This window comes from Zeugodacus cucurbitae, chromosome 6, assembly GCF_028554725.1.
Source record: "Zeugodacus cucurbitae isolate PBARC_wt_2022May chromosome 6, idZeuCucr1.2, whole genome shotgun sequence".
Taxonomy (NCBI): domain Eukaryota; kingdom Metazoa; phylum Arthropoda; class Insecta; order Diptera; family Tephritidae; genus Zeugodacus; species Zeugodacus cucurbitae.
The window spans coordinates 70,234,246-70,256,034 of NC_071671.1; the positions used below are offsets into that span (position 1 = coordinate 70,234,246).

General features: G+C 39.5%; 1 protein-coding gene across 1 annotated transcript in view; it reads right to left on the bottom strand.

Annotated features, from left to right (window-relative positions):
- Positions 1–3,813: 3,813 nt before the first annotated feature.
- Positions 3,814–21,789, bottom strand: part of LOC128922569 (ribonuclease H1-like) — a 38,781-nt gene continuing 20,805 nt past the window's right edge. The window contains exons 2-3 of the mRNA XM_054233523.1: positions 4,501–4,572; positions 3,814–3,882 (exon numbers count right to left, since the gene is read on the bottom strand). Coding sequence (XP_054089498.1) covers positions 3,814–3,882; positions 4,501–4,572 — 141 coding nt within the window. The remainder of the gene's footprint in view (positions 3,883–4,500; positions 4,573–21,789) is intronic.

Here is a 21,789-nt window from a genome sequence, read left to right on the forward strand (position 1 = left end):
CGCAGACACCGCGAATTAGCTCCATTGCTCAGCTACATCCACTTCTGCAAAAGTTGGACGAGCCTTTTGTGCTCTGCCACAAATTCCTTTTCAAAATGTGTCTGCAACATTTCCGCCTTGGCCTACCTCTCACGCCGCGCTGGAACAAGATGCCAGGCGGCTTTGAAGCCATCCGTGTTGTTGGTAAGACATTGGCCACTTAGCTGGCGGACTCCATGTTCATGTCTCTCTGCCACGTGAAGAATTTATCATGTGACTGTGGGGCAAGTGCGTTGTTCGCCCCGTCCACACAGGCGTTGCAACAGCAGCCTTCTCTTAATCCTTTGAAGTGCTTATCAAAGTAGCTGGAAAATCAAAGGCCAAAACAAGAATTTTCGCTTGTGGCATGCGCGAATTTCCACATTTTTGTCTTTTTTATCTGCCGCTGCGCCTCGCTATGCAATCTGGCATTGTTTTCCACCACAATATACATACGTACGTATGTTGATGTTCCCTGTTCCAAGTTTGGCCTTAATACCATTTTAAAGGTTGTTGCCTTTATTCAAAAACAGACATCTGAGTTATGATGCCGATTTTTGTTCCAGAAATTATGCGTTCAGAAGTCGCGGATAAATTCCAGTTTAAGTGAATATTTAAGGAGTCCTTTGCTATTGAAAGATAATTAATGATTTCGCTGCAAGCGCTTCGGAGGGGAGTAAATTGGTAGCATGTATTTCAATTAAATTTTGTTAATTTTGTGCACTAACTAATAAGCTTTTCAAGACTTGTCGAATCGATATAGGCCAAGACTAATCTGCTAATGTTATTGTTGTTGTTGTAGAGACAGAAAAACAGCTACGATAAAAAAGTAACGTTATTATGCATTTTGAGGTACAATAAGGCTATGAAGTATATGGGGAAGTGTCGTCAAATGCTAAGTCCGATGATGCGACTGAGCGTTTCATACAAAATGTGCTGAGCGCCATCTAAAAGCATCAACTTCAATATAGTTTTAATCCTTTGACCTTTACCTTTAACAAACACTGGCATCCTCACCTCTTCACCACCTCTCCTAAGTGACATCTACATACATCACGCACCCCACAAACCAAATGTCTAACTCCCTTAACGGTATAACAATGCCAAGAGCCACCTTGAGTGCAGGCAATCAGAAATAATCGAAAGTTCTTTGTCACCGTCGATTTCGAGCAATGAGACTCATGGCTATAAGCGAAAATCCACAGGCGTCTTCGACTGTGGGGGCTGGAGCGCACGCTGAAGATGTATGCGAACGATTTCATTTCAATAGCAAATTTAACGTTGCATTTAAATTGTGACGTGAAGGACACACATCGCACCGAATCGAAAACGACAAGGCAAAAAGCAGTATGCGCGCCCGTAAGTATGCTTGCGTATCTGTGTATTTGCGCTGGGAAACGAAGCGTGAAATGTAAACACAATACCCTCGCAAGCCAACGGGCGCCCAGACGGTGTATTTAGCTTTTGTGTGCCAGTGCCACAGTGCCGACGCAGCTAAACAGGATGCGCATGCGTATGCAGCGTAACTAAATAGCAGTACAAATCACTGTCTGACGTGGTGTATATGTATTTATTCTCTGTCTCAAAGAAGTTGTTGGTCGCTCCGTCTCGCCTGCCCCTTCTGCTGCGTCATTTTTTGCTGCATTGTAGTATGCGGCGCTCCGTTGGTGTGTGACAGTCGCTGCGCTTCAGATACATTTGAAGTGCATTCGAAGTCTTTTATTGCCGCTTTCTTCTTGCGCTTAATTGAGTGGAAACTATTTGCATAGATATCACTTGGTTTCTATTATTTTTTTCACTTGTGGGGTTGTGGTATGCGGATATGTGTGTATTCCAGTTGTTGCCACAATCTTTTGCGGTCAATTATATGCAGGTTATTAATAAATATATGCAATGAAAATGAAATCATGCAATATTTCTCACTCTCTGTTGGTATTAAAAGTATTCCTTCCATTGACAGTTATGCATATTGGTAGTTTTTGAAGCTGATGCCGGGCGAAAAGCTATTATTGAGTTATGATTTAATAAGATTTGTAGTTATCTAGTATTCTCGATATAATTCGGTAAACATAGTCAAGCTCTTCTACCTCTTTAGATTAAAGACAAAGTTCAAAGACTCTAATTGAAGTACATAGATTGAATAATTAGAAAGTCACGCAGAAGTACCAAAAAGAGGTAAGTCAGTAGAACACAACACATTCAAGTCCTTGTGCTCCAGAAAGCTCCTCATTAAGATAAAAGTTTGAAATGCGAAAGAGCTTGATTCAACAAACATTATTCTCCATGTTTGGGACTAGTTCTTATAGATTACTGCAGCTACAAAATATAGTGAAATAATAAAAAATTCGGGAAAAGAAAGTAGGGGCCGGTTTTCAGCTAATTATTAGAGCATGAAACAGTTGCTCGGCTGAAAATTGCAATGCAACTGAGAGCTTACATGAATTGAAAGATAAAGTTTTTGCTAATCCTCACAGTGAGAATGTCTTTTTCGAGGAGATAACTTCATGCCTTCCCTGGCTTTGTTCCAATCACTTTCAGATCATCAAACAGTGCGAACAAACCCTAAGTTAAATAACCCTAATAGGTATATATAGATGGATCCAAACACAATTTCAATTTTACACGCCTATTATTCTATCGAAAACCATTAAACTTATCGAAAATAAAAATTTGACCTGGTGATATTATTTTCTATATAGAAGATAGGTTTGGAAGAACTTCTTCTTCTGTTAGAAAAAAGCCCTTCCCTCACATCTTTGCTACTTCTCCTATGAATTTCGTGGTACAAAATGGCCCCTGCTGCAGTTACAAATCGATATTGACCGCTTTTATTCGCACTACTTGACACGGTTTGTGGCAAGTCTTTTGTCAATAAAATCTAATAACGTATTAATGAGAGGATCCTTTGTTCTAATGCAAATATATGTTATTGCTGGTGTTTAAGTAAACAATGAGGCGCTTACCATCTGCTATTTTCCACATTTAACGTAGACGTTCGAGCAATTAACAAATTAACACCAAACACCTTTGTAAATTATTCATTATAGTCACCAGACTCCACAACAGCACACACACAGTCGCTCCCCCACACAAACACATACGAAATACAGAGTTTTGTTGTTGTGCCTACAGTTGCGACAGGCCTCTAAAGGTATTGACTGTCCGGCCTTTACGTGCTGTGTTACGGAGCAGTAACTTGACGCTCGTGTTGCACTTTGCAATTCCCCAAGGCAGCAAGTGGACGGCCAATGTTAGGAACATACTTAAATAAGAGAACACACACACAAGTGAGAGAGGCCTCTGCCGAATGCAACTGCAACAAAGGCAAATGGGGCATTGAAATTCTCATCACGTCTTCGGGCGTTGACTAACACACAGTGACTTCAGTGGATCGGTAAATAAGTTGCTAAAAAGTATGGAGGAGGTAGAGTTTGAGCGTAAAAGGGTAAAGGGGTAGGTAGGGCCTTGCCACGTGCAACTAAATTATGTACATCTCGTGTTGCATATTAGAAAGTCATTAAAGTGTTAGGATTGCCACTTTGTGGTGTCACCAACACACCCATGTCAGCTGCTGATTTCACTTGGAAGCGGAAGCCAGCTGCTTTGGCACTTGTAAAAGAACCAGAAAGGGCTGAGCTATATGGACAGGCTTTGACTCGGCTCGACTTGACTTTCACTCAATCAATTGCATCGCAATCCTCACTCCTGTCCCTCGCATATGTTTCCCTTAACTTGTGTTGCTTTGTGTACTTTGGCGCCGAACTAATGGCGTCGGTGTTGACGTGCGACATCCGTTTAGTTGGTGCTGTTGTTGCTGTCCATCAAATACTTCTTGTGCGACGGTAGATTGAAGTATTGATATTTCTTTAGCCGTAAAATATTTGCAGTGTTCTTTTTTCTTTTTTTCCTTTTGATTTTGCTTTCCAGTGACATTCCATTGAGCGAAAAGCGATGTGTTTATTGTGGCCATGAACTGACGCAGGAGCCAGCCAAGGCTAGTGTCGTGAAGTGAGAGAAATATACATGCATATAGCATGTACATTGAGTACTTTATTTTAACTAGGATTTTTGTGCCTGCTTCATAGAGAGGTTATTTGAGCTTTTCCCTTTAATTTCTGATTATTTTCACAAACGAAACTTTGACAACAATTTATGAGATCGAACTGATGGAAACAAAAAATAACCGGCGAAAAAATAACAACTAGACATCACTTCGTGAAATACAAAATTTCATTTCATGAACATTAGACAAGTTGGAAGTATTTCCCAAAAAAATCGTATGAATGTCACCGAGTTGGCCGATAAATATATATATCCAGATTCGTTCCGATTTCTTGAGCCCGACTACAGACGTTTTTTGTTTAGTGGGAGACCAGAAAATGGCTAAGTTCCGAGTATGTATATTGCTTGTTTAAGAACTTTAGACTTAGTGAGCTATTGAAAAGTAAAGTCCTCTCTCGGCGAGCAAAAACCAAACTCTACCAGCCCATCATAGTTCTCGTCCTGCTTTTTGGTGCAGATGCGTAGACGATGACGCCGTCCGATGAGACGGCACTGGGAGTATTCGAAAGAAAGGTTTTGCGAAAGAGATATGGTCCCTTCAGCATTGAAACGGCGAATACCGCAGACGATGGAATGATGAGCTGTACGGTTATTCCAGCTGTGAAAGTGTTCAATCCAGTACCCGCTAGTGGAAGCCGAAGAAGAGGAAGACCTCCACTCCGTTGGAAAGACCAGGTGGAGAAGAACTTAGCTGCACTTGGGATTTCCAATTGACGTGAAACAGCGAGAAGGAAGGACGATCGGCTATAACCACGTGAGTGGTGTCTACGCCAGCTAAGAAGAAGGATCTCATTGCTTCGTACTGATACAAAGCAACAAGAAATATGGAACTCAGCTAATCTCATCCATAGGAATTACATCAGTAGCTCATTTCCATTTCAACTTCGGAAAAAAGATTCGGATAATTATCATTTCCAAATGAAGAGACTAGCATCAAGCGAACAATTTACTGGACGCACGATTCATTCATTACTTATAACGTTTTGCCGGAATCTAGAAAGCTTGTGGAAGCTTTTTGCTTAATGAACCTAAAAAACTATTAATTTTTTGGACGGAGCCCCAAAGGTTTGATTCAATGAATTTTTTCCTTCGTTGTATTTTCGGTTCCAATCGAATAGTTTTGTAACACATTCCTTTTTATATGAATTTAGGCAACATTTCTTCGGAAATGATGAACGCCTGAACAAAACCCAATTGCGCCACATTTTAGTACCGGTCCCCCCAGCTCAATTCATACAAACTTTCTCATAGCTTTTTGAATCACAATGCAGGCACTTAAATTTGCACAAACTTTGATGCCTTTTCCCACTCGTCTGATGCAGCGGGTGAACGACCAACCGCACCGCACGAGCTGGCTGCTTTTGCCGCAAACACAGACCATGGCTTGACCTCCCCTCCAGCGGTTGAGTTGGCGTTACACCGACTGACCGCCTGTTACTATAAATTAACTTTTGACAGCTCATATTTTCCTGCAACCTTTTATTTTCGGGGGATTTTAATTTAATTTCTAGCTTGTTTAATGCTGTATTGTGGCGGCGCTCCAGCCGTTGTTGTTGTGTGTGGCACTGCGGACGCTTCTGGTTATAACGGTAATGTTCGCAGCGGGTAAAAGCCAACACAACCACCTGTTACAGGAGGTGAGAGGGGGGCGGTAGTCAATGGCGTGCCACCGCGCTGGCTCTCTGTACGTGCAGCAATTGGCGCGGCAACACTGCATCCTTGTTGCACGGCGAAATATGGCCGGTAGTTGCCACTATTATTGCATGCATCTACCTAGCACATGCATACACACTGCAAGCCCTTGCAAGCCGTCGTGTACTTCAATTTATGGTTACCAGAGCAGCTTTTTGCTGTTGTTGCCACAGCTGTTGTGTATTGTGTTTCTTTCGTGGTGTCGGGCGCAAATATGTGTGTTTCGCACGCCAAGTACTGGTGTTGCGAAAATGTTGGCCAAGTCTTGCTCCAGCAACAGCCACAATGCAACGGCCGGGTTTCCACGTGTTCGTATGAATGTGAGTAAGTATTTACAAGTAACGCTTGTTTTCGTTGGCCCAAATTCAGCCGCCAAGAGCTCAAGTGCCACAGCACGCGCTCACAAAGCTCTTTGGCTTGCTTTAGTCAGCGGCAAGGAGAAGAAAGGCGCTGCGAACCGCATTGAAGGAAGCCAGCACGCAGATTGCAATTGACCGACTGCTGCGAATTGCGTCTGGTGGCGGCAAATTAAGGGGCATGTGCTTGCAACAGGCGAAATTATACCGTTATTATTAACTGAAATTGTCGAAGCGTAAAAGATTTAAAGCTCTAAATGTTGCGGATTATTACGTAATGCTCCCAAAGCGCTTAATTGGCTGGAATTGTTTATACAGGAGCTTTCGAAAAGGATTAACAAAACCAAAGTAAAATATTAGTGACCTTTAGTTCATGTTGGTTTTAGCGTAAGGCCTAAGACTTTAGGTCAAGTACTAAAGGGGATCCATCTATATAAGTTGATCCAAGAAAACTCACTCTTTGTTGAAAAAATAGTTTAACTCTCTGAGTATCACTAAAAAACAATGCTCTCTCTGATCAGCGCGTAGTGAAGCTTTATCTCTCGAGCTTTAAGTTTACATACCTTCGATCAATTGTGGTACGACTGTGCTTTCCGGTAATACTTAAGATTACATTTGTTTTTCTATCCGCTTGGAATAGTGTGCTCTCTTTCACTAAACAAAAGTCGATACCCCGACCAGCGTATAATATCTTTATGATTATACTTTATTTATAAAGTTAACTTTATTGTCCTAAATACACACTCAAATATACTCCATATACCATGTAAATTCAAATAAATAAGTAATTCTGACCAAAGCAGATTTTTAGCGTCACCCATGCTGAGCGTCCTTACCAAATTCAGGCACCGGGACGTTATGTGTGTAGTGAGTGTGTGTGTGTGTTTGTGGCGCTTGCATTGTTTTGGCAAAACTTTTAATGGTCCCTAATAAATTTAAAGCCCCAGCTTGTATTCGTTACGTAATTACATATGAATATTATTTACGAAATATACTGCACCACACCGCACATACACACACATCTGCATATGTAAACACTTGACTCAATAGAGAGAACTCCCTAATGTTCTCATTTTCATAGACAAAATAGCGCCACGCACACATATACTCTTATGTATACGTATATGCTCGTAGACACACCTCATATCTGTGCATTTGAGTAGTTTCTAATATGAATATTCAACTAATATGCACAGTTAGCCAGCCAGTCGACAGGCGTTGAGGGGCGCTCGCCGGTTGAGGCACTCCATAATTTATAAATATGCATTATTGCTATTTTAATAAGCGTCAGCAAACAGCTGACGAGCGACAGGCGGCCCATACATACATACATATGCATGTATATGTACATATATAGAAGAAGTGACTACGCGGCACAGAGGTTATGCTGTTGTGGCGTCCGGAAGTGGGCATGCTCTTTGGCATATTTTATTTGGTTTTGATGGCAACAACATTGCTGGTTTTATGATGGGCGCAGCGCGTGTGCGCGTAGCTGCCATATAAAATTTACTATATAAACTCATATAGGAGTATACATACATACAAATGAGCGAGCCTTTGTTTAAGCTTTTGCCAAGTGCCACTCCAAATGTGGCTTTTGCTGCATATGTGTGTGTATGCGCCCACATATGTATATCAAGCGGCCAGAGAGTACACCGATAGCCGTGCCTACTCCACTTAGTTTACCTAATTTTTCCATAAATATTTAGTGCGCTGTCATAAAACCGCTTTGCTACTATGCCATAGATTTTTGGCAATCACTCTGTAGTGTCAACGAAATTTGAGCCGCACACACTTTCGAGTACCGGTCATAGGCACACGCCCACTTCGTTGTGCAGAGTTGGTGAAAATGTATTTAATATTTCGCATTAAACAGATTTTTTAGCAGCACTCGAGTTTTAGAGCGAACACACGCGCTTAGGCGCTGAGCTCATCTGTTTTGCAAACATTAGGATGATTCGATTTTTTGCTATATTTTATTCGCAGCTTGAGCAGGTACTTTAAAGCAGACCGCAGAAATCGGTTTTTAATTTTAAAATTTATACTATCGCAATCCCAAGCGGAGCTCAAAGGAACTCAATATCTGAATGAAATCGGTGGATATATCGGAGAAATGAACTATTTCTTAAATACTTTCGGAAATACATATGTAAAAAGTGGCGGCCAGCATACATGGTCTATACCAGTTACGTAGCCCCGAATATTGTGGCAACTGTCTTTTTGCATTTATGAAATTCCCATACTCTCATTGATAATCAAATAATGAATATAAATTTAGAATGTTGGAATTAGTTCACTAACGATTCTAAGGGACCGAAACAATGCTTAATTACTTATGTTATGGGTCACCCTAATGTCTAATATCCATTGTTTCAATTTCATTAAAACACATTAAGAAAACCCCAATAGAGATTGGAACAGATACATATGTCTAGTCTTATATAAAATATAATGTAGACATAATCAAGGTTACGTTTTATAAAACTTTTAGTGGATATACCATTGAAGACCCCACCAATCCGAAAAATATTACGCGATAAAGTCAAAATAATCTAGTCCACTCTATAAATATTATTTTACTAAACTCATACCCGCCAATTTTCTACACCACTCTCTTTTTATCCATAAAACAACGCACCACCATGGCTTTCCAGTTGGGTCATTAGATTGCTGGGATTACGTGGAAATTTTTGGGTTGTACATTTATTTAAGCCGCTAACATTAACTCATACATTTATATATATATGAGATGCTTGGCTTAGTAAATGTGAATAAAGGGTCATATTTTGTATGAGTTTAATTAAACTCGATGATTTTATAGCAAAGGATTTGCTAAATTTAGGATTATGACCAATTTATTCATTTCTATTATGCTTTAGTAGACTTTGTATTACACGCACATGATTTATATGTGGCGAATAATGAGTAACATGACCGAGAAGAGCATTAATGAGCGATAACAATAGCATCTAGCGCTGATGGGAGTAGAATTTGCATGTTTGGGTCGCATTTCTTCGGTTGATTTTGATATTTTAAACGCGCCGAGAGGATCGAAGGAAAAAGTAGATGCAGGGAATCGAAAAAATTGGTTGTTGGTGCACAATTTGTTTTAGGAAGTAGATATTTCTATCTTATGCGAACTGATTCGATAGTGAAAGCGATGGATTGTTTACTAAAAGCACGGGTGATCTTATATAGGTTGCTTCTTTGGAGAGCATGGAGAAGATAGTGAAAATTACTCAATTCCTGAGGCTTTCACTGTTGTTGCAGTAGTTTATTTGGCATTGAGAATGAGAAGCTGTTATGTATGTCTAGCCGTAAGTTCAAGAAAGAGTGCGAGAGTTTACCTTTGAGTCCAGGACTAAATAGCAAACTTAACTCAATACTCATAAATAGAAAAGAGACTTTGAGGCTTAAGTAGTAGAGACTGCTGTAACTATCACTCCTCATTCATATTCAATAGTATGCTGATACTTCTTCTAAAAAAAATTACTCGCTAGGTGGCGCTCGGATTGTCATATTTAGAAAATTAATTATTTTTAACAAAATATTTTCTTCAAAGCTAAAGTGTCATAAAATATCTCGCGCATAAGGATTCTATCTTATTTCGTTGATTTATGCTCATATTTTTAACGGGAAATTCGCTAAAAGCTTTAACAACAAAGCAGGGTTTGCAAAAGCTTCGAGTTGGGGCGAAATGTATTTTACTGCTGCACTCGCTCCCTCAAGAGCAATTTGCATTTTGATGTTGAAATGTCGGACGTGATTTTTAATGACAAACGAATAACAATTTACCCCCCTCCGGACAGACTGCCGGTCTGTCATAAATACATAGTTGTAACGACTTTGCGTGCAGCATTTATTGAAAATTTTTGGGAAAATTCGTAATCTCATAATTGAATTAGCAACACGCGTTGTTGTTGTTGTTTTGCTGTCGTTTGAGTACAAAATTTGCACGAAAATGACATTTTCAGGCTGACAACGTCACAAAATCACGGCTATCGGGTAAGCGCTCGACGGAGTTCGGGGCGCGGGGGGTGTTAGCAGCACGTACAACTCGCCGAGTGTCACAACAATAGCTTGCAACACGCCATGCCACAGCGTGCATTCGTGCAAAGTACACGAAATCCACTCGACATTTTCAATGCGCTACTGGCGGATAAGGGAGTTTAAGGACGCGAATGGCGACACGATTATGCATTTACATGTGTGTGTGTGTGCATTTGGCTACAAATTGCTTGTTTGTACAGAATTATGCAAATTTATTATTTGCGCTGCAGCAGTTTCACAACTGTTTTCCCATCGCTTATTGGTGTTGTTGGTTAAGTCGAATTGAACACCCCTGCGGCGCTCGCTTAATAAGCACTGGTGCTGATGGAGGGGCGGGGGGTCGCTGAGACGCGCTTGTATTATGGGCGGTGTCCGATTGCAACAACTCGCGAATATTGCCCAGTTGCTGCAGCGACTCTGCGCCGGAGCCCTGTGGACCATCAAGTGAAATGCAGAATTGAAAATTTATGCTTTCAGCTATTTACTTTGAGGAAATTGAAAAGAAATTATTTTTGATATTTGCATAATAGTTGCACCACCGACCGACCCGGCCGTTGCTCAGCGCTGACCCTCACATTCCCTTCCGCGCGCTCCTCAACGAAGCCCGGCGGAAAACATGTTGAATCGCAGCGCTGCGCTGAGTGCCTGTGACATTAGTCAACGACTGCGTGATGGAAAAGTTAGTTGCGCTGCTTGAGATTTGCTGGAGATTGCCTGAGATGGTCTGTGATGGCTTGATGCGATTTCATAGTTTTGAGTTTTGAGCAGTTGACTGTGGATGAATGCGAAAAAGTTTGCGATTTTGGTAAATGCATTTCGTGAATGTGTTTTAGCGTTGAATGGCTTGGAAGGAACTTAGATTAAAATTCCACACTTTCGGTTGCCAAGGCAAAAAGCTCGTCCCTGGCAACTTGCGGCGCTGAGCGGAAGCGGGTGGTGCGGAACTTTCTTCGTACTTTCAAGCGTTTTCGTAGAGTTTTTGCTACTTACGCATGCTCTTCTCGTAATGCCGGTAATGAAAATATATTTAGAATGTAAAAAGTTTAAGTTTTTAGGTTACCGACAGTTTGCGGTCCGATTATTTACAAAATGTTATTGAGACTTTGCGAGAATTCGTGGCGTTTCGTGGCAATTTCAGGAGTCAAGTAGGAAAATGTGATTAATTTTGTTTGAAAGTTTGTTTCTTTATTAGAAAGTGGAGTGAGGGAGGATGGATTGTAAGTTGTTGAAATTATAACTTTTTGAGTTTGTTGATCAACACCGTTATGCAGAAGTGTTATGATCAACATGCCGTTTAAAAAACTTAATGAAATAAATTCAGTATTTGCACATGAAAAAATATTTCTGCAAACTCTTTTTCAAATTCCTAGAAATATTTTCAAAAGGTCCCCACTGCAGTTATCACAAACCAATCATATCAGCCCAGTGTGTGATTTAAATTAATAAATAAGCCCTATCTAGACTTATGAAAAACCGTCCATACACTGTACCTTTTCACTGCTGCCGCACACATTTTATTTTTTATATATTTACTTACTTTTTTGCCCTTCCAAAAAAAACTTGCATCGAATTCATTTAATTTAAAACCACTCGAATTGAATTTAAAAAATTCGTCTCTCTTCGTGGTTAACTGATTTGCATGCAGTTGGCAACTCTGACCCCAAACCGCAATCAGCTGTCCTCACCAACTGCAAGCCAAACTAATGCAATTCAATAATATGAAAAAGAATGCATAAAAAATACCGCTAACAAAAACAAAAATAAATATATATTGCAACAACGACAACGATGTATTAAAGTTTATTTCACTTTGAGTTTGAGTTGCAGCAATGAAGTTGCAATACTGTCTTGTAATGGATTTGCTTCCAAATATACAGATTACATGTATATGCATGTAAGCGTATAAGAGACGTCTACATAATGTAGAAACTCGACAAAGCTTCACTCCACTGTCTTCTTTGGTGTAAAAGCTGTGATTTAACCTCTTAGTGCTCTCATAAGAACACGTCGGATTTGGAATATCGGAGAAGACAAGCGGAAAAATATAAATGATTTTATGTTTTTGAAAGAATTATTGCTTACAACTTTATTGGATGGTTGGTCGGACTTCATTCCTTTTTGAAGAAATTCGGTCTTAATAGTTTAGTACCTCACTGAACCTGGGAGATTTTTGTGAGAAAAAAGGATTGACAGTAACCGCTGAGAAACGATTGGCATTACAATTTTTTATCTTTTATTGCGAAAAAAATCTCTGGACCCTAGTTTCAATTCACTACCTTTCAGTTACTTAACCCTTTGAGCCACTTAATCCTCAATTCAGTCGGCGCACGGAACTTTAACATCAAACCGAGTATAATATAATCTCCTACCATTGCAGGTTTTCTATTATCTAAAGAGCAGACGACGTGACAGCAACTCGAGCAAAGTCCCAAAAGACTGAAATGTCTTATGTCCATGAATGGGTTAAGAAACCGAAAACTGCATAGAAGAAAGAGTTTGTATTTTACTACAAAAATTGCACTCTATTTGCTCGAGCTTCACCTCACTGCACTTCACTGCGCACACCCTCAGGCGTCTTATGAAAATATTTGTGCATGCACACACACACATACATATACCTACACAAACACGCATACAGTTAGTAATGGTGCAAGACTTTAATCCCAAATTCGAATGTCAAAAAGTAAAATGTCAAACTTGGCAGCATTTCCTGAATGGAGAGGTCAGCGCTGAGGCAAAATAACAAAGTGCTTCTCTTCATATATACACACACACACACAGCACATACATATATACTCACACTTACACTCATATGCATTAAGAAGGCGGTGAAGGCATACGGTCAGTCGGAAGCTAGCAAACTGATAGTTTTGTGGAGAAAAAAGAGAAAAACTAATAATAATAAAGTGTGGCAGTATCTGAAGGTGAAAGCAGAGCTTCTAGAAATTACCTTCATGTACTTTTAATAGTTGAATTGCCCGAAAAGCTGTGCGATTTTCACAGGGGCCAAACTTGGTCTGTCGTTTTCAATTTGCCGACACTTTTTTGTTTTTTTGCTGTTTGCAAAAGTTAACTATGAAGGAATGAAATTGGTCTCTTTGATGCGCTGAAGAGTGTCATACACTACTTCGAGCTGCCTTGGAGCACACACACGCAGATACACGAGCGCTGCAAATTACCGCTACACACATGCATGCCCACCATATAAATATATGTATATTCTGTCAGCAAGGAGGCTCTTTCAGCGCTCAAACTCAAGGAGTGCAAGAGTAAAAGTTCTCCGGTGTGTACATATATTTGTGCGGCGGTAAGACTTGCTGACGTTTTATGTCGCTGAGATTGAATGAGCTGATTGATTGGCTGATAAATAAAGAAAATTAAAACCGCTCGTCGTTGGAAATGAAAAGAATCGTACGAAAGTAATGGAGGCTACCGAAGTCCTCGATATTCTTGTAGTAGGTCACGTGTGTTGGTGTGTAAATTTGGAAAATTTAATTTTATTAAATATTTTACAATGGAAACAAACTTACTTGCAGTTTGAAGTCATCGTAAATGAAAGTGTAAAGTCTTTCTTCAATTTCGCAACTTCATTTCAATTCGCCTTTAAAAGTTTAATGTTCCTTTTGTAGACTGAAGGGAAGTTGCGTACCGCGAATGACCTCACTTTGCGCAGCAGTATACATCTCAGAAGATTGCGTTGAACCCGGATTAAAAAAAAGAATTTTCAGCATTCTTTGATATTGGTGCAGCTTGGACTCAATAGCGAACCTGAGTAAGGATTTCACTTTAGACATTGTGTAAATGAGTACCACATTATTCCAGAAGATTAGTCTTCATTCGCTTACCCGACAGAGGTTTTTGGTGGTACTTAGAATATATTAAATCGTTTCGTGCCAAATGAAATAATATCCGACAAGCTAATTTCATATACGAGTACATGACATTGGACCAGTATTAGTATCTAAAACAGTCGTTGAAACGGTTATTAGGATTTTCGGGAGGAAAGTTGTAGAAGAATCTTTGGTTCCAATGGTTCCATACTACTGCTCGACTGCTGGACAGATCAAGCGGGTAAAGTATTCACTTAGCGCTTGGGTTCGGCCGCTACTTGTGGAACGGCGAAACTACTGGGGATTTATTGAGAATCAGGTCAAATTAGATGCAATCCGAATTCAAGATGGTGGCCGCTGATTGATTTGGGTTGGAGTGCTTACAATTGCGGTTAAGTGCGACGTGAAATACCAATAAATGCCTAGAGCCACTGCTTCACTTTGGACCAACCGATTCTCATGGAACTCACATATTTGTTGTAAGAAGTAGTTTTCAGTTAATTTTTTTGAGTTGATAATTCTTTCGCTTGTATGTCCCACTGCCCGTGCAGAGTTAAGTCAAAGTTTTTTTCTTCTCATCCGCTGGAAATGAGAAGAGCGCCAAATCAAGTGAAAGCTGTCAAGGGGTAAACGGTAAGAACAAGTTGCAAAGTGGAAAAAGTAATTTTAATCCATAGCATATGTAGAAGTGGCACACAGATGCACCGCTAAGGAAGCTGAACTGCGACGGCGATGAAAGTTTCTTCTACGACTTTTTACACTTCGTTACGCTACGCTTGAACCGTTGGTGGCTGAAGTCCGTCGCACAGCAACAACTGCAGTGACGGCTTACGAGGAAGATGCAAACTGGGGCTCAAGCACTTACCAAAGTGAATAAGTTTTGCCGTTGCATATGTGCAACCGCGTGCGTGTGTGTGTTGGCTGAGTTGGTCCAGCGCCGGTTCCGAATTCAATTTCCGTCAGCAGTTTTCTAATAGTTGCAAGCGCAGTCAACTACTTCGCATTGAAGTGCGTCGATACGTTGTGTTGCAACATTTTTGATATAACGGCATTACTGGCTTGTTGAATAGTACATGAGCGCTCGCGCTCGGTGAGTGAGTGGTTGTTTTGATGGTGCGGCAAATAAGTTATGACATCATAACAGCAAAGATGATATGCAGAAAATTTCAATTTATTGCACACACACACACACACACGAATATCTCTCGAGTATGGCGCTCGTGCACCTGTTTGGTTGAGTGTGCGCTTGTTGTTGCATGTGTCCGAATTAGTTTATGCAAGCGGAAGCAAGATGCAACATGTAAATAAATATGAAAATTCAATTTCACAGTGGAAAAGTTTTTGAAGGATGTTTTACGAACATTTATTGGACATCAAATTGACTGCAGGTTTGAGCATGGATTTACTCCATGAATTTGCATAAATTGATAGGCATCATAAAAGTAATTGTTTTCGCATTTTATATGCCTCTTAAGTTGTGGAAATTGCTGAAGCAAATTTTGTTTTATTTCAACCGACTTTAAGGAGCCTGAAAAGGTTCCAAAGCTGAAACAGAAGGGCAAACGCTGTTGTATATGATAGGAATTCCATCGGGAGGCCCAAATCTTCTTTAAAGTTCAATACTTTATAGGGATTAGGGGAAGAATACTAACCGATTTTAATAATTTTTGGATCACAGTTGTATATTTTAGGTATACTATATTTGCTAAGTTCAAATCAACGTTTCAATGTTCCCAAAGCTTAATGTTTCTCCAATGAAATATATAGGCACAAACGACTCAACACATTTGTTTTTATTTATACGCTCCGATTAGTTACCGTTTAAGTTGCTTGAAACACAAAAGTTCTGCATCACCAGTTGTCGCCATTCCGGATGAGAGGCTATATTTTATGCATTTTATTAAATTAAATATGTATATTTTCTCACAGTTAGGGCGAATATACACAAGTGTGTCTGTGTGAGTGGCACTAATTTTTTGCTTTTCTGCCAAATTTCAATAAGGACACCGCCCACACCACTGCCACTGACGATTTAACTGCCAAAAGTGTACAAACAAAGCCATAAAGCTGCATTTTTATGAGTCTGAAATTTGGCTGCCAAAATCAGCGGCAGACACTTGTAAAAATGAAAATATGACAATTGACTTGCAGTTAAGTTCATTAAAAATGAAAGGAATGCCGTAAGGATTCTTTAAATTATTACGAGACACTGAATTTTATGAAGGAATAAGGGGAAAATTCAAGTTTGGCGGTGTTGAACTTTATTTTCTGAATTAAGAATGTAAAAAATCGTTGAATTCCTGCACTTTAAGCGGCAGGTGGCGCAGTGCAATCGCCCCAAATTGATTTAAGTGCGAGCCGAAGGAGAGTTTTTATGTGAACTAAATTTAATATTGATCACTTGAATCACTGATCTAGGAGTGAAATTCATACTGGATTGTTCTTTAATTATTATTAAACGCTAATTAGAAGATACAATCTTCTACAAGAGTGTACAGCTGCTGGTGTATGCCGATGATATTGATATCCAAGTGCAAAGTGACCTGGCTTCACTTGGTGTTTCTAGTTGGCGCCAAAAAGCAAAAAGGAGGAGCGAGTGGATTCGGCTATAATCGCTTAAAGCGGTTTCTACGCCAAATATATATATACATATATAATATATGAGAATTGTACTCTGACATAATAAGTTCATTTAAGGGGGTCGGCCTGATTTTTAATGATTTTTGTAATTTTGTTTTCAACGACCAGTAAATAGAATAGATAGAACCTTAAGTTTATTATCATTTATTAACATATATTTCGACAGTATAAATATGAATTTTGAGCTAAAAATATTGTGTAGAACATGAGTTACAGGCCACGCCTCGAAAAAATGGGCTCCCACTTCCTCCACGATTCCGGCTGATTGGCTTATCGAAAAAGAAAAAAGTAAGCTTAATGGGGAGGTAAGGTTTGTTTCGTCGAAAAAATACCTTTTTTCATGAATTTTTTTAGAAAAAATTATTGCTGTAGGTTTATTTTACTTATTATTATATGAAAGTACAAAATTTGAAGGATACTTAAAAGAAGTTTTATTGAAAAATAGCGAGGAATAACGGATTTATCGTCGATCTCTGCAGGCACCTCGAAAAGAAGTTTTTGTGCGGTGACCAGCCTACAGCATCACTGGATCATCCGAAACCAAAAAATCAAAATACTTTTTTTAGTTTATTAGTTTATCTCTCAATTGACGTCGAGTTTTTTTTTAATTTTTCAATTTTTCAATTTTTTGGTACCATTGTCAAGCCAAAATGACGATTTTAAACGAAATAATCGACCTATTTGTTATTGTAAAATTGTTAATAATTACATTTTTGGAAAAACTCGAAGTCATTCGAGAGCTATGTTTATATATGTAGAATATTTGTTCAAAAATTCAAAACGATCGATGCAGTAGTTTTTTCTGTACGCTGGTCACCGACTTTAAAAATGACATATTTGGGAAAATCGATTCAAAATTTTGTACACTCAGCGCAGGTAGCTGGAGGTACCGTTATTCAACCTGCTGTAACTTCGTTAGGTTTTCTCCGAATGACCTAAAACTTTAACACAATATTCTTGAGATGTTGATAGTTCAGAAATAAAATAAAAAAATGAAAAAAAAGTTGTCAAACCTTACCCCCCTTAAATGCATGGAAAGCACTACGATTAAGTGAATATACCAAAACTTGGACTTTTGGTAGACATCTGTTTCATTCGGCCAACCCGTTTTTGAGATGCGATGGAGGAAAGTTTGAAAAATACGGGTTTGAGACAAAGGCGTTCAAAGTGTCCAGTTGCCAACTCAAAAAGGTTTGGGATCAACCTCAATTTGGTCATGTGAAGATTACAAATTTCGAACGATGAAAATCCCTAGCAGAAGACTTGATGTAATGAATTTTGTATCAGGTTATCACCACAAATGAAAAAAACAGAGCTTTATGACTCCAAGAATTAAGTCCATTGGAACACCGTCTTAAAACACCTTTTTACCATATGTGGTATTAGTCGAATGAAGTATTATGCATTTTACCGTAATAAAAACTTCATAAACTTACCGTAACGGTCTCTCATAAATAATTCGAACAGTTACCACGAAAGTATTTACTGCTTTTCTTATTCCTTCATTTTCAGAGAGTACTGATGCATGGTTCTTCCGAACATCTTTATTTTTAAATATGACAGAAGTCGGTATACGAAAATAGTAAAAAATTCTTCATTAATCTCTTAAATGTATTTCAGTTGAGAAACACTCACATATGTGTATATTAATAGGTTAGTCTTCAGGTCACTCAAATTCACTTCTTAACTAAAACTCTACCAAATAATACTGAATTTTGCAATTCATGAGCATATGTATATTGCACTCTTAATAATTTAGCCTGGAAATGGCTTAAATCAATTTCACCCACTCACTGCAAATGACAGAGTAAGAGAGAGGTTAAAGCAAAGTTTCGTATGCTACTTGGAAATGATTCATCCTCTTGTCACTTGTCACTGTGCAAATGCGGGAGTGACAAATGGTATTCGAAGTCAAAAGGTTGTGCAAATATTTTTTTTGTGCATTCTGACATTTGCTTGAATATCAAAAGGCAAAACCAGCAAAACTTGTGCAGCAAAGGTAAACAAGAGGAAGAAGAAGAATAAGCAGCAGCACACAGAAAATAAAAATTTGTTGTCCTCTGGCATTTTCGCAATAGAAAATTGTATGTTTTATTGATGATGTGTGAATGTGGGTACTACTGTTATTGTTATTGCTTTTGGCGTCAAAGAAATGTTGTCATGGCAGCACGTGTGTATTTTTAACCTCTTTCCATAAATTATTGCACACGGACCAAGAATAGATGCGTGTACTTTTCTATAAAAGCAAGTGTTGCAACATTGAGTTAAATCGGTTATATAAAAGTATCTATATGTATATACAAATGTATAGTATATATGTGCTTGTGTTGTTCTATTAAAGTTGCTTTCTGCTGTCATTGCTTGGCCGTAATGGTTTCAAAGTATTTAATTTGAAAATGCTCGCCTGACAACTTCATTACGCTTGTACGGCGAGTTGTCGCTTTGAGTTGTGTCCTAAAATGCAGCGCCTGCATGAAAACATTTCCAACAAATTAATTAAAAAGTGAATTCACAAAACGTGCCATGCGCTTCCGTTGGCCCGCGCGTTGCCAGCGGGTTTGAAATTGCCACCGTCACTGCCGTCATGTGTGCCCGCATGGCCACGCGTACGAAACGTGCCACACACACACACACATTAGGTGCACACCGGAGGCGAGTTGACAGCGGCAGCACCGGCCACAGCAACAGCAACAACAATTCGCAGTCGACCGTGACAAAGTTTGAGCCGTGTGCATGGCGCGGTGCGGCGACCGGTGTGTACCGCTGCGTTAGCGACTTTGGGCGCAGGTGGTAAACAGCGTTAGGAGGCCCGCGAGAGTCAGTGCAAATGCAACCACCGAACTACAATCGGCACGCGACTGGCGACAAATACTAGAGTAAGTACAGCAAATAGAGGTGAAACCGCCAGGCAACGCGGAGCGCGGTCAGCAGTGACGGTGTGTCACTTGTTGGTATAACGGTAGTTATTATGCGTGATATCCCCGCAGGAAAATCATACTTTATTGAATTGTTAAATCTAAGTGGAGCGTTCGTTTGACACTCGCTTAAATAAGAAGTATGCTTAATGTCTAAAAAGTTAAATAAGGTTATCAGGGCTCTTCGGGTTTGATACTAAATTTCCAAACCGAGAACTAAATGTAAGATCTGTTAAGAAGCTAGAAAAGATGGAGCATGAGTATGAGGATTCTCATTTAAACAATGAAAAGTCACAGCGGCGTGAAAAATTCAAGAAAATTCCTCTTCAATTTGTCTACAGAATGTGTACAGAAAATACCAAACTTTATCTTTCACTAGCAAAAACATTCCCCTCAGGGTCAGTACTGCAACGATAACATCGTGTGGCGTGAGCGCAGCTGCGAAGGCCTCAGCGCACGCGCCATAAAGTCAATAAGCGTTGGCTAGATAACAGCAAGCCCACTGGCCATATGCATATACACGTTGAATAATTGTCTGTTAGGAACGTCACACACATTAACAAAATTGTGTCGTGCCAGCGCGGCCCAGAAGGCGCGCACTGCTGTTAGCTGTTTTTCGTGCATTGGCCCGACGCAATTTATGGTTGTGTGGGCCACTACGCGGCCTAACGCATGAGGAAGTCATACCGCCTGTTTTGGCGTCGCATTTTTTACGCAATATTTCGACGAAAACCACATGTTCCATTGCATTGTCCATTGAGCTGCGACATCTTTACTGTTGTTGGCTGTACTAAATTCGCACGAAAACCGAAAGCCGGTTCGCGTTGCCATTGTCACCCACTCAATGCTGGCAGCAGCTGCCGCCCCGTTCGCTCATCTATTGCGCCGCGTTTATTGCTTTGACTTTGGTGTTGATTTTTTTCGGCGAACACAAAAAAAAAGCGGAAACGAAAAAAAGTACATCGGAACATTTTCGGTTCACTTAAAATCCCATTCATTCATTTGCATGCACCGGCGCTAAAACCAGCTCGCTTTGTTGCCACTTTTTATTGTTGCCGAGTCTGGAACGTGGCAGAAGCAAAGCATTACGTTTAACGGGTTTTTCGAAATTTGTGCGTTTTTGTTGCGTTTGCCATTTTCCGGCTGACACTGTTGCATTGCACTGTTGCGCTTTACACGATGGCATCGCGGACGCAGCTGTTGTCAGTGCTGCCTAGTTTTTCCAGCAATTGCCGACGGCTTAGAGGCTGTAGTCATTTTTTCTGTTGTTCTGTGTCCTTTTTCCTTTGCATTTGTTTTTATTTTTGTTATTGCTTTAACTCTAGTTACTACTTCCAACAGTGCCGCTGGGTGTTAGATAGCCTCTTTCCATAACAGACAACAACACTTTTGTGTTGCTGCCTCTGCAGGAAGCAATGCTTGTTGTTGTATATGCTCAGGCGCTCTGCCTCAAAACTGGTAGTAACGGTGTATTTAATTCACTTACATATCTCAAAGTGGGCTTTTAAGCATTTAGCCGAAGCTAAAAGCGGGCGGAGTAAGCCGCGTTGATTAAAGCGAAGTGAGAAACGGGAGTGGTGTTTAGGTTGGGTTCTAAGTGAAGGGCGTATTTGTTTGTTAAAGGCGCAGACTGGTGCTCAGGTGATTGTGGTTGAAATTTAATTCACGAGTTCCGAAAATTTTTAGTCAAAATAATTGTTTTTGAATTGTTTTGTCATCTCCATATTATGAAAGTTATTTTACAATAATTCAGAAAGGCCTTGATAATAATTTGTCGATTAAAGCCAAAAGGTATACTATATTATTCTATTAGTCGATAATTGTTTTCACTAAATGTCTTATCAGAATGATTATTTTCAGCATATTTTTATTTCAATATTACTTTAATATTAATATAAATTATTATTTGCTTCTTTTTTATTATTGAGAATATATTCGGTATGTGTAATCAACAATGCCCCTAATTGTAGGCAAATATATGGTAGAATTTATGTTAAGGCAATCAAGACAATATGTTTTCTCATAGAAGTATTGGGTCAGTGAGAGATAAAAAAATGAAAAGTCCTGAACTGCTTTAGAGACTCACTATACACATAAGAAAGTATCTCAGGACAAGATCATATAGACGATTGAGATAATTATTAATCATAAATGGTGTTAGATGAGCGGTATTAGACAGATATAATTGAATGGAAAGGTATCTGTGATGGAAATCTTTTGCGTACT